General features: G+C 32.6%; 2 protein-coding genes across 2 annotated transcripts in view; both read right to left on the bottom strand.

The window, feature by feature from the left end:
* LOC136969498 (short-chain dehydrogenase/reductase family 9C member 7-like) overlaps positions 1-15769 on the bottom strand; it is a 39068-nt gene extending 23299 nt beyond the window's left edge. The window contains exon 1 of the mRNA XM_067263677.1: positions 15718-15769. The gene's annotated coding sequence lies outside the window, so the exon portion shown is untranslated. The remainder of the gene's footprint in view (positions 1-15717) is intronic.
* LOC136969071 (short-chain dehydrogenase/reductase family 9C member 7-like) lies at positions 206-15799 on the bottom strand. The gene is made up of 5 exons (XM_067263168.1): positions 15561-15799; positions 5269-5478; positions 4991-5176; positions 3815-3947; positions 206-515 (listed from the first exon to the last, which is right to left on the bottom strand). Exons 1-5 carry the CDS (start codon positions 15682-15684, stop codon positions 206-208), a joined length of 963 nt encoding a protein of 320 aa, XP_067119269.1. The 5' UTR covers positions 15685-15799.
* Between the last annotated feature and the right edge of the window lie 212 nt (positions 15800-16011).

Genomic DNA, 16011 nt, shown 5'->3' with positions numbered 1-16011 from the left:
CTTTCGAAAATCCATTCGACAACATTCAGTAATACAATACAGTAAAATAGTTATACGATATTTATTGCGTGTCCTTAAGCAACAAAAAAGACATTCATATTTTATTTTATATTGTTAATAATCATCTTTCTGTCATTTAAAATATTATCTTTGAAAATCAAAACAAAACAAAATATACTGTTCATTCAAAAAGTGAAAAGATATATTATGTTACCAGGCTGAGCACGAGGTCTTCTATCGAAGGAGGGAGTAACCTCACAAAAGTAAAGAAAAACTTATTAATAAGATTACCCGGTCGATAATATAATTTTGGAGCTAGTGAAGTGACTGCATCTTCTAAACACCAAATCACATCTTCCAGTCGATTACACCTGAATAAATTAGCTATATCATTACATTTTTTGAAATATTTTTGAAAATATTCTTCTCCGAGAGCTGAAGTATTTTTTGGATTGGCATTCTTCCACGATTGATTGAAATAGGATTTAACGCTATCTTCAGAAGTTAAATTAGTGCTGTAAATATTAAAAATATTTTAAAACATATTTAGCAATTATTCTATAATATTTAAAATACTGTATATGTTTAAACCAATTTACTATATATTAAAAATTCAATCAATCATTAGTTCCTATTTAAAACAAATGGAATGAATTTATTTTTATATTTTACGACCTATTGGCATAAATTTATTCTGTTAGAAGGAATCTGATTCGTAATAAATTTAGTTAGCTCGAATGGCTAATAAAATTCGAGTTTCGTTCTAATTATCATTGTAATTTTATTTATTTTCCATCGATTTATATTTCCACTTTTTGCCCTGTGGAGAAGTTGGCCTTTTAAAAATCTCATATCGTTGAATTTTCATAAGATTCTAATACAGGTTTGCTGTCTTTCACAGCGAATCTGAATTAGAATCAATAGAACCACGATTTCTTAATTAGCATTAGCATTAGCATTGTGAACCGACTAGGTGACATGTTGCGAGGATGAAATTGCCACAGTTTTTTTGCCTCTCTTATGTTTTTAATTGCTATATCTAACATTATAAATTGTTGAGTTTTAAACAAACAATTGCAACCTTCGTGATGCTATTGAAAATAGTAAACATAGAATAGATTTCTACAGTAAGCTATTATTTAACTACATTTGTATTGTCCTCAAATCTTGTATCTCAAATGTAATCTACTTCTAATCAAGATAGAAGTGTCTTTGAGGACATGCCAAAGACCGATAATAATGCATTTTAATGATGTTTATGCTCCCCACCATCCATCTCCCTCGAAACCCGATATATATATATCAATATATATGTTATGGACAAAGTTATTAATACGGGCATTATTCATAATGACCGGGTCATTATGAATAATGACCAACAAAATCGGGCATTGTAATAAATTTCAATAATTTATCAAATTGAACGGTCATTATGAATACTGCTATCTTCTAGTCGGGCAAAGTGATAATAATACGTTGAGGAGTAATCATCCAAAATACGCTAGCCAATCAGCACTCGTATCTGAGTTGCGCATGAGTGTATTGCGTTTAGTATCGAATTTGACGGCGGTCGCGACTGTTTGTGCTCTCAACGGATTCCTCTCGGAGGGGAGCCGCTGGCAGGCCGCCGATTGTTTAACGTCACTAGTTATTTATTCACGGTAGTTCTTGAACACACGTATCAATAACTAGTATGTATCAATATCTAGTGACGTTAAACAATCGGCGGCCTGCTGGCGGCTCCCTCTGGGAGGAATCCGTCGGGAGCACAAACAATTTCCACCACCACCACTATGATGGTGCACATAGGTAAAATTTTACCATTTAATTAATATAGTTAATAGTACTTAGTTTTAAAAGATTACATGTTCTTTTTAAAATACTTTGAAATAATTCACAAAAAATAAATATTTCTAAATGAAATAAGTGGAGTTTTTTAAATCAAATTAATTAATATGGCACAATTTAAAATTCAGTACTAAACACGATACGCACTCAACGCGATACAATCGGGAACTCAGAGTGCCAATTGGCTAGCGTATGTTGGATGATCACTCTTCAACGTCTTATTATCACTTTGCCCGACTAGATGATAGCAGTATTCATAATGACCGGCCAATTTGATAAACTAATCAATATTTATCACACTGCGCGCCATTTTTGGTCGTTATTCATAATAACCGGGCATTATGAATAATGCCCGATTAATCACTTTGTCCATAACATATATATCAATATCAATAGTATATATATATAACAAATATATCTTACCGGCAAAACTCGATTTTACGGGCCAAACTAGTTCGGTGGCGTAAGCGTGTCAGGCCAAACTAGTTTAGAATTATTATTCAAGTATATTAATGGTTAAAATAGAATTAAAAGGCAATCAATTATATGAACAATATTTATTCAAACATAGTCTACTTAATAATTATGGTAATTTATTAGAATAGGTTAGTGTGAATGTATGTCTCTTTAATCCGAATAAATAATTCCTCACAGCAATAGCTGTGAGGAAGTCTACCGGAACTCCTCACAGCTATTGCTGTGAGCTAGTCTACCGGATTTATTTATTCGGATTAAAGAGACATACATTCACATTACGTATATACAGAGACTACATCTGACATTGAGAAGAATAGGTTAGGTTAGGTTAGAACGTGCGTCTCCACCGTTTCTGTCTTCTGATTGCTGGAATCGGAGACGAGCCGCCACCTTCGATATCTAGGGTAACATTAACCCCGTTTTTTTATAATTAAGTAGACTATGTTTGAATAAATATTGTTCATCTAATTGATTGCCTTTTAATTTTATTTTAACCATTAATATATTTAACTATTAATATACTTTAATAATAATTCTAAACTAGTTAGGCCTGACACACTTACGTCAAACTGGTTTGGCGTAAAATCGGGTTTTGCCGGTAACACACACACACACATATATATAACAAATGTAGAATTGTTATATTTAAAGTCTCCATCCACACTATTCCCCATTCTCCAGAAACATTATCAATAAATTGCCAACTACTGGCCGAGTGAATAAATCACTGAAATAGGATTTAACGCTATCTTCAGAAATTAAATGAGTGCTGTAGGCCTAAATATTAGAAACATTTAAAAACATATTTAGCAATTATTTTATAATTGCTAAATATGTTTTATTCGGCAACGGGCTGGCCACGTGGAGCTTTCCAGATTTTCTTCATGTTTGTAATACCTAATTAGGGTCAGTTTCCCATAGAAAGTCTTCCAGGGAGGCAACTCTCTTCGATAGATCGGCGTTACCATATATAAACAACAAACAAACATTACTAATAAAAGTTTTTTTTTCAATTTTTTAAAATATATTAGAATTATTTTATGCAACAAAATTATTAAAACCGTTTATTGTATATCAATTGAAATTTTTACGAAAAGATGGAGAGCCTGATATTTCTAACTGAATCAAATATGATAAAGTATGAATACGATCAGATTATTCTAGAGTAGCTTTTTCTTCACCTGGAGTTTACGCACATCAGGATTAGAAGTATCTTCTCTAGGCAAGGGCTGATCTAGGTTTTTGGGGCCTAGGGCTTAAGAATTTGAAAATTTCAATTTGGTTTCATCAACGCATTTAGACTGTATAGAATACTTTTTCAATTGCAAATTCAGGCGAACAAAATAGAAATTCCTTATATCCTATTAATATTATGCTAAAATGATTATTAGAATAAAATAACTTTTTTATTTATTTTTAGAATAAGAAAACTATTGATATAGAAAATTATATATTAAAACGAGCTTTAATTTTACGAATATTAATTTACCTGTACATACAAGGCTGAATATTTATAACTTTAATATTCCATTTTCTCATTTCCAAACGGATTCCATCCGAGAAAGTTGACGCTGCCGATTTACTCATACAGTATAACGTAGCTGCAGGAACTCTTACGAATGCTAAACAGAAATAAATTTAAAACATATACAGTACAGAAAGTTAATTATTCATATAATATTTTCAATTAATTATTATTATTTTTCGTAAACAATATTTTGCATTAACACTGTTTTATGTTACTAAATATGGAATATATTTATAAATAATCTTCAAAATTTATTCTCATAATATTCTAGTATTCAATATTTTGTGATATTCAGACTTCAAATGTATTTTACAAAGGACTATTGCTTTGTAATGCTTTGCCAACTGATTATTGACATGAGTCGCAAAATATCCAAAATTCCTCAAATGCCGAGTTCGCATTGATGTTTCTTTGAGAAAAGAGTTTAACAAGTAACGCCTGATCAGCAAAGTGTGCACCATGACAACGGTATTCACGTGTCAAAAAATCCTGAAAAACGCTTTGCAACTCCTTTTAACACGAAATTCGTTATAAAACGTACTAACACGTTACAAAACGATATTACTAGAAGTACCCAAAAAATCTGAACTCCTTTGTCCTGAAAATTCAATTCCAATACTGAGGAACACCATCCACTAGCTAAAGAAGTGGACAAGTAGTATGATGCAACCATATGTTTGGTGAGGAATCTGATGAAAACAAAACTCGTGTTATTCAACAGTAAACAAGCTGCTTTAACGATAATATTGTTCCTTGTGATTTACTGAAATTGGTAATCAGTGGCGTATGCAGGATTTTAAGAATATATGGCTACTCAAGGAAGATTCGGGGGACCAAGGCACGTGCCCCTCATTCTCTTTCGAAGAATGTTACTGAATTAGAATTACTTTAGTTACCTAATCTCATCTGATTGAAGTCATGCAATATGCGTTATATTTATTTTTAAGTAACAAAACTGATTGCTTTGGTATTAACGGAATGCTATAGCATTATAAAAACGTTGGTATGCCTATGATGATAATTACATTAACACTTGTGCCAAACAACATAAATTCATTATTTGAAAAAAAAATTAATTACTTAAATTAACTTATTTGCGCTGTCTTCCTTTTATTCGAAAGAATATAAAAATCCTACCAGTTAAGCTAGTTAAATTGACAATTCTTCCTTTAGATTTTCGAAGAAGTGGCAGAAATTCTTGCGTTACTCGAACCATTCCAAATACATTAACGTTGAAAAGTTTTAAAATTGTTTCCATCGGAGTCCATTCAATTTCACTTGCATGTCCGAGTCCAGCATTATTTACAACTGCCCATAAAATATCTATGACAAATAAAAAGATATATTTTTAATAGTATTCATTACAAAAATATCACAAAACTAGATCTAATGTATATAAATTGTTCTGTAGTTACCATCATCTCTAAGACTGATTTCCACAGCTTTGGCCGCTTCTTTTACACTTTGTTCGTTTGTGACGTCGAGTGGAACGACTTCGATCTTCGAAGAAAATGCTTTTAATTTATTGGCTCCGTCACCTTCTGCAAAGAGACAACCCGCAAATACACGATAGTTCCTTTCTGCCATGCGTTGAGCGAAAAGATGTCCAAATCCTGTATCGCATCCTAGTAATAAAAGTTACAGAATACATCTTACAATATGTTTAACTTTATATTTTCTACGACCAAATACTGTATGTAAAAACACTAGAATACACAAAATAATTTTTTAAACCATTACTAAAAAGTTGATTTTAGATGAAGCATTTTTTAAAACTCCTTCTGCCCTGTGGTACTGAGAGGGCCTCCTTTAGCAAACCCATTAAATGTTTTCTAAAAGATTCGATTCCGGGTCACCCAGAGCGGTAGAATGCCACCTTGACCGGTCGGCCATCCGGTCTAAATGAAGAATTGTTACAAAACATCTCATAAAGTCATAATATTCATAAATCGCTAACAATATTGTCGTAGACAGGTGTTCACGACAATATTGCTTAGTGATTTATGAATATTACGACTTTATTGTTAGAGATTTTTGCCTTTGTCGTATACCCATTTTTTACTTAATAAATTATTTATTAACCTATATTATAAAATTTAACAATACGTATACTGATCACTAATTTCAGTAAATCACAAGGAACAATACTATTGTCAATGTAGTTTGTTCACTGTTAAATAACACGGGTTTTTCTTTCATCGGATGCCTTACCTAACATATTGTTGCATCATATTATAGGTCCACTACTTTAGCTAGTGGATTGAAGGTGTTCAGGTCGACTTCTCAGTATTGGAATTGCATTTCCAGGTCAAAGGAATTCAATTTTTGGAGTACTTCTAAAAAATTCGTTTTGTAACGTGCTGTATTGGTAAATTTGGAATTGTTGGAACGTATTGGAAACTATCTTGTAGACTGAATTCAGTATTGCAGTCAGATTGCTTTTTGCAAATGGATTGGATCAGAACTTCTTACTATTGATTGGGGATTTCTTTTCTCCAGAACTGTAAGATTAACTGGTAGATTTCAACATATATTATTTCACCTCCTTTTTATGATAAGCTCTGTTGGAATGTTGTCTCTTTCAAAATCTTTCCTTTTTTACTTTGTTTTACTTCTGCAAGAGTGGGGGAGATTGTTTGAGGTTCTGCACTGTAATAAGAGTTTTCCTCTTTATTACTATCTGTGTCTACAGCAACGGAGTTGAGCAGTTCTTTATAATATTTCTCTCAACTTTCTAGAATTTGATTCTCAGATGTCAGTAGATTATGGTTTTTGTCATGGATAAACAGATTATAGATTGGAAATCATTTTTCCATTGGCTTAAGTTCTTATAAACTTGCTTGATGTTTTTACTCTGATTATCTTCTATATCAACTATTTTTTGTTCCTGATACTTTTTCCTCCTTTTCAGAAAGGCTTTCGTTTCTTTTCTTGTTTTCTTATATAAATTTTTCATATTTTCCGTGACTGCTACTTCAACAATTTTAATATTTTCGATGCTATTCAACCTTGTATTCCGGATCGTGATGTGATGTTAATGGTTGTAGTTCGTCATTTTTATCGCCTGTATCTTCTGAATCTGAATTATAATAATATGCATCATCAATGTGCACATCCAACAGTTCTTGTTTTTTTTATGAATCAACTCAACAGTCGTATCAGCAAAGTTTCTTTTCTTTTACTGGAGGTTCAACTTAATTTTGTTGTCAGAATTCTTGAAAGACATTAAAAATGATACGTTGTCAATAATAGATGTCCGTAATATATAGTTGAAATTGGAAACGTGAAATATTTGCGGTTGAAATGAACATATAACACCATGGAAAATTACAGTATTTACAGTACAGTATTACCCCGAACTTACGAGATAGGTGGGACCGAGTGATAACCGCGTAACTCCGGGTTCGCGTAAGTCGGGGTAGCGTAAGTCGAGGTATTACTGTACAGAAAAGAGTGTATAATCTAATCATAAAGAAATTAAACAGAAACATTATTAATATTACATGTCTTTACGAAGGTACGTAGGTAATGTTTCCACTGCAACAACTGTAACTAAATATTCCAAATCGATACGAAACCCAATATGAAACTCCGTAAATATTTTAAAAATTTAATTCCATCTAAACTCTGTTTTGAACCAAGGCTACTACACAGATAAAAAAGATGAGAACATAGATAGTGCACATCATCTTTCTAGTTGACACCAGTGACGGTGTCAACTAGAAAGATGATGTGCACTATCTATGTTAGTCATTATTTTTAGGACATGTAACCACATGTCCTAAAAAATAATTGTGTCAGCCTCTCCAAGGCTGAACAAATATATGTAAATATATGTATAAATATGAATATAAAATGAGGTGAGGACTTTTCGATGAACACCTTGGAGCACCTCTTGTCTCTCTTGAAACCTCTCGGAAAAAAGTCCCCTGTCCTTCCTGCTCGGCGATTACATCAATCTCCCTTTTTCGTATTGTTCATGTTGATTGGCTCCACGCCCCCTCTTTCCCGCTTCTCAATTGGTCCCTCGCTTGTCTCTAAGCGAAAACGACCCTGTTCGAGTCACGAGAAAGAGACGCTTCGACGAATCTACTTGACATCCTCCGTTAACTCAGATGGAAAGAATTGATTGAAATCTGCGCTCATATTTTCCCCATTGTTGTCTGGTCTGAGATATTTTTGAAATTTAATGAATCGACGCGATGTTCCTTTTCATTATTAACCTTTCCCTTTTTCCAAATTTTAATGATCTAATATTTCGTATACGAGCGACTTGTCAAAGGTCCATCTCTACTGGCGGACACTCGTCTACCACCATTTATTTATTACAATTATCGCATTTTATTTTACATTAGGCCTTTTTGCCTTTCGACATCTTTTCCCATTTTGGCGTCGCGGTTTCAAATGACTAACGCGTCTAATCCGATCTTTGATTGGTTTTTGTCTTCTTTTAACAATGGACGATTTTCTACATTCGTTTTAACAATTTTCTAATATAAATGATTAATGTCAACCCGTTTTTGGGACTTCACACAACCCCGGCAAGGCGTATATATATATATATAAATTATTTAAATTATTTAATTAAAATTATACTTATTAAATTTAGCAAGAGATAGCGCCTAACGCCTAACTCTAGTACCAAATTATCTTATAAATTATTATTATTATTATTATAGCCGTTTTAGCCCGATAATTCGGCTTTGGTTGGTGTATTGCTTTAATATTTATTCTTTATTATTTTGTCAACAATTTGAGTCTTCGCGTGACTTGCCATTAATTGTATAAGCTCATTTTGACTATTTTTTCCGCGATAGTGGTCAATAATTGTCTTGTCTGTTACTTGTTTTAGGTGAAGTCACAACATTGGATCAAATCGTACTATTAACTTTACTAAATGTATAAAGTTGCCGCTAGTTACACTTGCATCTGAGTCAGATATTAATTTCTCATTACGATCTCTAATGGTCAAATTGTGAGATGCTAAAAAATTTACAGTTGCAAGTAGTCTTTCTAAAATATCTCTCCAACGCTGCCTTTCTTGTTTAATTTGAATCTGGGCTAAAGACTACTTGCAATAGTAGTACAGCTTTTTAACCCGTTCTCTAAATTTAACCATTTCAAAATACAATCTTTATGCAGTCGGCTAGATTCATGAGACTTTAGGTAATTACCCAAGTGTTTCCAATCACACACTCCTTCACTGGATCCAATTCTTGTACTTTCTACTCTGAACATTCGACACGCAAAGCAGTAAACGGCATCCTTTGTTTGTGAATAAATCATCCAGCGCCTGTCAAGTTTTTCACCATTAGCTAATATTTTACTGTAATAATATTCGCTGAATCGCCATTCATTATCATTTACAGAGTAAAAAATTCAACTTTAACCCGGATTGGACTTTTTAATACAATCTCAGTTCGGTCTACATCAGTAATTGTTAATGGCCACAAACCTGAGTCATTTTGAGAATTCAGATTTTTAATTCCGCCAGTCATGGATGTAGATATAGACTCAGATATGTATTCTTGGCTGGATAGTGTTGACGGCGGCGGCGGTTTAAGAGACAATGATGTTGTTGACTCATTATCCTCGCTATTGTTACTAGGTGGCAGCGGCACCCATGACGATGTCGAAGGAATAATTTCAGCTGGGTTAGGGTTACAGTGCAATAATGTGTCACTTTCAGTCAATGAAAGGTTTTTAGAGATTTCTGACCATCACTTTTTATATATTTATATAAAGACCCACGTAGATATTCTTCACGTTTCCTTTTTTGAACTACCCGACTCAAAGTTTCTACCTGCATCACGATCACGCGAACTTATTTCATAAATCTTGTTTCGCACATAAAACTAATTCAGAAATAATTTACAAGAAGTTTTACACAGTTTTTTTAACAATTCACTCTTTACTATAAGTACAGTAGAGCATCGATTATCCGACCCCGATCAATCGTCACATCGGTTAACCGACCGCGTTCTAGTCGGCAAATTCAAGTGTCCGCTAGTGATGTGGCGCTACAATATTTGGCTATGTCTTGGCTACTTTAATATTTTTGTTAAATGGGGACACTGCTTGCTGCAAAGAGTGTTGGTGAACTTTTTTGTGAGCTTACTTTCAATTTTAAAATTATGGAAAATATTAAGTTTTGGGTAATGGTGTTTGAGTTGCTGTTAATATTAAGTGGTATTGAATTAAATCCTGGTCCTGTTGATCCGCCGCATTCACAGATTCAATCACTGATATCTACTGTAAAGCGACGTCGTTCCCCGAGCGAACCTTCCTTGAAGTCGGCGAGACTGGAGGATTTTTTCTCTTCAAAGATAGATTCAAGTAAGTTCATTCCTAGGGAGATTATTTCATATTTGGACGACCGATTTGATAAGCTTTTTTCGACTCTAAATGAAGTTGTTACGAGGATTGACTGGTTGGTTAATTTGCATAATGAACACGACCAACGATTAACTCGGAGGTTAAATTAGAAGAAATTTTCAAACTTAAAGGTGACATGCAGCGAAAAACAGTTTGGTCTTGCATTCTATAGACAAGGTGTCGAATGAAATGAGAAAGAAAAATATTTTGATTAAAGGTTTAACTGATGACAGTTCCGATTTGAATAGGAAAGTGCAAAACCTGTTTTCTAAACTGATAGGTGAATCAAAGTCAATTCCAACAGTTAAGATAGTGAAATTTAACCGATCAGATACTGTATTGGTGGAATTGCAGTCATTTGCAGACAAGAAATTAATTTTTGGTAACGTTAGAAAGATAAAGGCAAATGATGCATTGAAGAATATACAAATATTTGATGATTTATGTTGGCGTTTAAGACTGAGACGGAAAAAGCTTCTGCCTTTTTTACACGATTATAAGCTGCAAGGCAGGAGAATTCGACTGATGGCTGATGTTTTGCAGGTTGGCGATGAAAGATATACTTACGACCTAGATAGAGGAGAATTATTGAAACTTGATTTTTTAGTGGAAAATCGAATGGCAAATTTTCAAAATCTTCATTCTCCGATCCAAGCAAGTGTACAGTTGGATTGAAAGTTTCAACATGGAATTCTCAGGGTACCCTCCTGACTAATCTAAATGATAGTGGTTTTGTTAAACATATTTCTGAAACTGATATTTTGGGATTAACCGAGACTTGGTCTACAGCTCCACTGTGTTCGAGATTTAAAAGCCTTAACTGTAGATTAAAAGTTTTTGAGGTAATGGCTACTAAAAGTTTAGGAAGAGGTAGACCTTCCGGCGGGTTGCTTCTAGGTATAAATGAAGACCTGAGGGAAGTAAACTTGCTGCTGTCATGGCAACATATAATGGTTGTTAGAGTGAAATTTAACCGGAAGCAAAATAAAGGGCTACGAGAAATGATGGTTATATTAGCATATCTTCATATTCCTATCTTTGAAACTTTAATTGCAAAATTGGAGGATTTGATTTCTGATTATACTTCAGATTATGATCTTCTGCTGATGGGTGATTTTAATGCACGAATTGGCTTGAGTATGGACACTATTTATCATGGGGATGCGATTTCAAACATCCGACTATCAAATGATAAAATTTGCAATAAAAGAGGAAACTTACTTATTGAACTAGTGAAAACTTATAATTTATACATAATAAATGGTCGATATCCTTCTGAATCACCAGCAGACTTTACTTACATTTCCAAACTGGGTGCTTCAGTAATTGATTTAGTGATCCTGAGCGAGAGTCTGGTAGAGAAATTGAATAAATTTTTTATTTCTGAAGATTATATGTCTGACCATCATTTGGTCATTTCTGAAATCCTGATAGACACTGACGAGGATAGAAAATCTAACTTGATTGACAAGAAAAAAGGACTAATCTGGAAAGAAGACAAATCCAGTTTATATTCTGAAACAGTTTTGGCCAGATATGTAAGTATTGTCTTAAGTGATGAAATAGAGGACAGTTATTCTGCTATTCTGGATTTGATCAAGTCATCAGCTGAACAATGTAGAATGATAACATACCTGGGAACGAAAAAATTACCGTCTTCAGTTTGGTTTGACAGAGACTGTAGAACAGCGAAGAAAATGAAGAACAAGACGCTGAGGAGGTTTCGAATGTCCCGTAGTAATGAAGATCTAATAAAATACTGTGATTCTAGAGCAATCTTTCGTTCTTTATGTAAGACTAAAAAGAAGAACTTTTGGTCAAATATTAGTAGACAGTTGCAGTCTGCGCGATCTTCTGTACAGTTTTGGTCTATTGTTAATAGATTTAACAGGAGAAAGAAATCCGATAATCAAATTCCTCTTCACGACTGGGAACGTTTCTTAGAATATAACTTTTGCCACCCAAGTTCTGATTCAATTCTTGATTTTGACCATGATAATTTCTCTCCTATTTTAGATGATCCAATTTCACTCTCTGAGTTAAAAACTTCAATTCGCAAACTAAAAAGAAAATCAGCCCCTGGTATGGATGGTATAAAAAATGAATTTATTATACACCTACCTGATGAAATGTATTTAGAATTACTTAAACTTTTTAACAAGATTAAGGAAACATCGAAATTTCCCGAGCATTGGAAAAATGTGTTGTTGCAAATGATTTACAAGAAAGGAGACAAACTAAATCCTCAAAACTATCGTCCAATAGCGTTGTTAAATACCTTTAGAAAGTTGTTTACCGGAATTTTGGCAGATCGGTTGAATCAATGGATAATAGAATTTAATGTTATCTCCCAGTTTCAAGGAGCATTTGTTAGGGGAAGAGGGACAATGTACAACGTCTTTATACTTAATGGTTTAATACAGTATGTCTTGTCAAGAAAAAGACGTAAAATCTATTCGATATTCGTGGATTTGGAAAAGGCTTTCGATAGAATCAATTTTAATATTTTATGGGAAAAGTTACATTTATTAGGAGTTTCAACTTCGTTCATTAAGCTACTAAAAATTTATTTTGTAACACAAGATATCATGGGAGAGGCAATCTGGCAAATACTAAAGGTGTCATTTACGGTAGTGGGTTGCCTCAGGGCCCCCACTAAGAGTTGCTCTTTAAGCCCCCTGTTGTTCGGAATTTGCTCTTGGAGAATCTGTTGATCTCCATTGCTTAAAGTAAGCTATGATGTAGTTCTGCTAGCAGATTCAAAAACGGGTTTGCAACGAAAACTTTCTCTGCTAGTTAATTATGCTAAAAGAAATGATCTTACAGTTAACTTACAAAAAACGAATGGAATGGTTTTTCGCAATGGAGGTAGACTACTTAAATCTGATAAGATATTTGTGAATAATACTGAAATTAGTTTTGTGTCATATTTTAAATACCTAGGAATACATTTTTCTTCGTCAGGTGCGTATAATCATCATTTCGATTTAATAGCCAAAGACATACAGAATAAGACAGGCTGTATGCTTACTCTACAAAAACGAATGAAGCTAAGTTCTATAAATAGTATCTTTAAACTTTTTTGACGCTTTTATTGGTTTTAAGATGACTTATTTATTCCGAGTCTGGGGACTGGAGTTTCTGTCTAAACTAAAAAAAGTACAGATGAAATATTTTAAGAGAATTTTTAAAATAGAACGTTCAGCTTCAAGCTCTGCAGTTCGTCTTGAATTGGGAAGACTTCCATTGGAATTGAAATTTGTCAAGACAATTCTTCTGTTTTGGTCAAAAGTTATGGAGTTACCCTCATACGACTTGAGCCAAATTACTTATAATGTTTTGCTAACAGCAGTCAAACCTGATAAGAAAAGTTGGCCTGCTTCAGTTAAGAATATTTTTGATAGTTTGGGCTACTTCTATTTGTTTTTAACACGATCAGCTTCATTGTTGAGAACTCACTTAAATGATATAATTCAAACTAAGTCAGACCAGTTATGGAATCAGGATATATCGTCTACTTCAGCTAAACGAGTTAACTTGTTCGAAATGCGCCTGGGTTGGTGTACAAAAAACTACTTAAACTGTGAAACTAATTTTTCCACGAAAAGCCTCATTATGCAACTTAGACTTAATAAATTTCGGATTATGTTAAAGGGCTATCGGATAAATATAACAAGAGAGAAGTTTTGTAGTTATTGTGGTAGTAAAGAGGAAGAGAATCTCTTAATACATTTGTTTGGATCTTGTCAAGTGATATATCAACTAAAATGTTTTGTACTAGGAGATTTCAAGTATAATCATTTGAAAAATGACATGTCAAAAATTACTTTAAGATTTTCTCCTTCTCTAAATCTTTAGAATTTTTGTAATAATTTATTTTTATGTATATTTAATAACATTATGTAACTAATTTGTTCCTCTATTGTAAGAATTAAATTTAAATCAATAAACATAACATTTAACATTATTTTTGTTAAATGTTTGCATGTTTTAGCTGGCAACATTGGCTCGACCATGAAAAGGAGGCCAGTATTTAAACCAGGCTTAATTTTCTATTTTTTCCTTTATTTTTGTATTTATTTTGTGCAAAATAAAGAAATAATTTTTAACGATACAATAGCGACAATTATTATTTTAAAAAAATTTTGTTACGCTTAACATCGATGAAAATTCAATGCGAAGTAGGTTAATAGCGATATACTAATATACTATACTAATAATTATTTCTTCATACTTTTCGGTTATCCGTTTTTTCAGTTATCCGACCAACCCCAGTCCCAATTGAGTCGGATAATCGATGCTCTACTGTACTTTTAATAATGTAAGATTCACTAAAAAATATCATTTAATGTTTATCTACCTATTGAAAGATGTGCCATACAAACCATTATGTAACTCATACAGCTGTTAGCAAAATAAGCGTAAGGTGAAAAAAGTTGAACGAAATGAAACACCGGGATTCCCCGAGCGTAAATCGTAAACACGATGAATCACGAAAGTAGCAAAACCGCGCTTTTAAGTGGGTTTTTTAATGCGCGAGGCGCAGGATTCAAATAGTAATGAATTTTTCAAATATGTTTTACAGTCAAATTACAAAAAATATTATTATTCACTGATAAATTAATTTTGATATCGTTAATCTTATTTTTTATACGAATGTGAGATTGAATAAATCTAAATGAGAAATTTTATTTAGGTACTTATTAATATTAATAATATATACTGTACTATGAATTAATCAAATTTATTTTATTGTTATAACTAATAGCTAAGGATAAAATAAAAAGTTTTAAATATCAACTTTTTTCTACTCGGGTTGTTGCGCGAGGCCCCTGCAAGAGCGAGGCCCTGGGCAATTGCTCTACTTGCCACCTCCTAAGGCCGCCACTGTATAAAAGTGTATTCAAACTTTTTCTTTTATATGAAAAAGTAATATAAAAGTGATGTAGATTAAGACTTCTTTTGATAATTAATAAAAAGTGTCTGTTATTAAATTACAAAAAGTCTATTAAAAACATTAGCTAAAAATTAAAATTTATAAATAAAATTTGATAACAGATAGCGCTAGACGTAGATTAATAAATTGCGAGTGCAAACAGCGTGGCGTTGCCCTTTTTAGTCTTACTGTCTATATAAAATATTGTATTGCTTCCCAATTAATGCTAAAATGAAAATGATTTTTATAATTTAGTGTTTCATATTGTATATAAAAAGTAAATAATAAAAAATACAAACAAAAATATTACCGTTATAAAAATATATTAAAAAGTTACTGTTCATCTTACTATACTTTTGTACAAGATGATTTTTTGATTATCCTGCGTAAACTCACCTGTAATGAATACAGCTTTGTTCTTGGAAGATAAAGGCTGCTGGTATGATTTGTATATTAGATATCCAAAATATAACAGCACCGACAGAACAAACAGATAAAAATATTCTGGTATCGGAAACATCCTTTAATCTAAAATAGAAAGCAAAATTACAACTGATGTTAATTTCAATGATGCTTTAAGTATTCTCATTAAATACTTATTTAAAATATACTCTTGTAAGAAAAATTATTTTAAATTTAGCCGATTATTTTTCTAAGTTGTGTAAGTTTATATAGGCATATCGGTTTTAATCGCATAGCGATAAATAAAACCTCTAACCTTTGAACCGTGACGTGGTAATAAATATGAGTGTTATTCTTACTGTTACGATTGAAAAATCACAGCTTATAATTTAAGAAATTGTTAAAAAGAAAATGAACTAAAATGAATAGGCAGTTTCTTCCAAAT

Source organism: Centruroides vittatus, unplaced genomic scaffold (genome assembly GCF_030686945.1).
Source record: "Centruroides vittatus isolate TY-2023 unplaced genomic scaffold, ASM3068694v2 contig_1035, whole genome shotgun sequence".
In the NCBI taxonomy this organism is placed as follows: Eukaryota; Metazoa; Arthropoda; class Arachnida; order Scorpiones; family Buthidae; genus Centruroides; species Centruroides vittatus.
This window is presented reverse-complemented; position numbering and strand designations above follow the sequence as displayed.

What these genes read in the sequence shown, in the direction of transcription:
- LOC136969071 (XM_067263168.1), bottom strand. Translation starts at nt 15,684, where the DNA reads ATGTTTCCGATACCAGAATATTTTTATCTGTTTGTTCTGTCGGTGCTG. An exon ending in CAATTTAACTAGCTTAACTG is followed by an intron (nt 3,948 to 4,990) that starts GTAGGATTTTTA and finishes ATTTCTGTTTAG; the next exon opens with CATTCGTAAGAGTTCCTGCA. An exon ending in ATTCAGCCTTGTATGTACAG is followed by an intron (nt 516 to 3,814) that starts GTAAATTAATAT and finishes TAATATTTACAG; the next exon opens with CACTAATTTAACTTCTGAAG.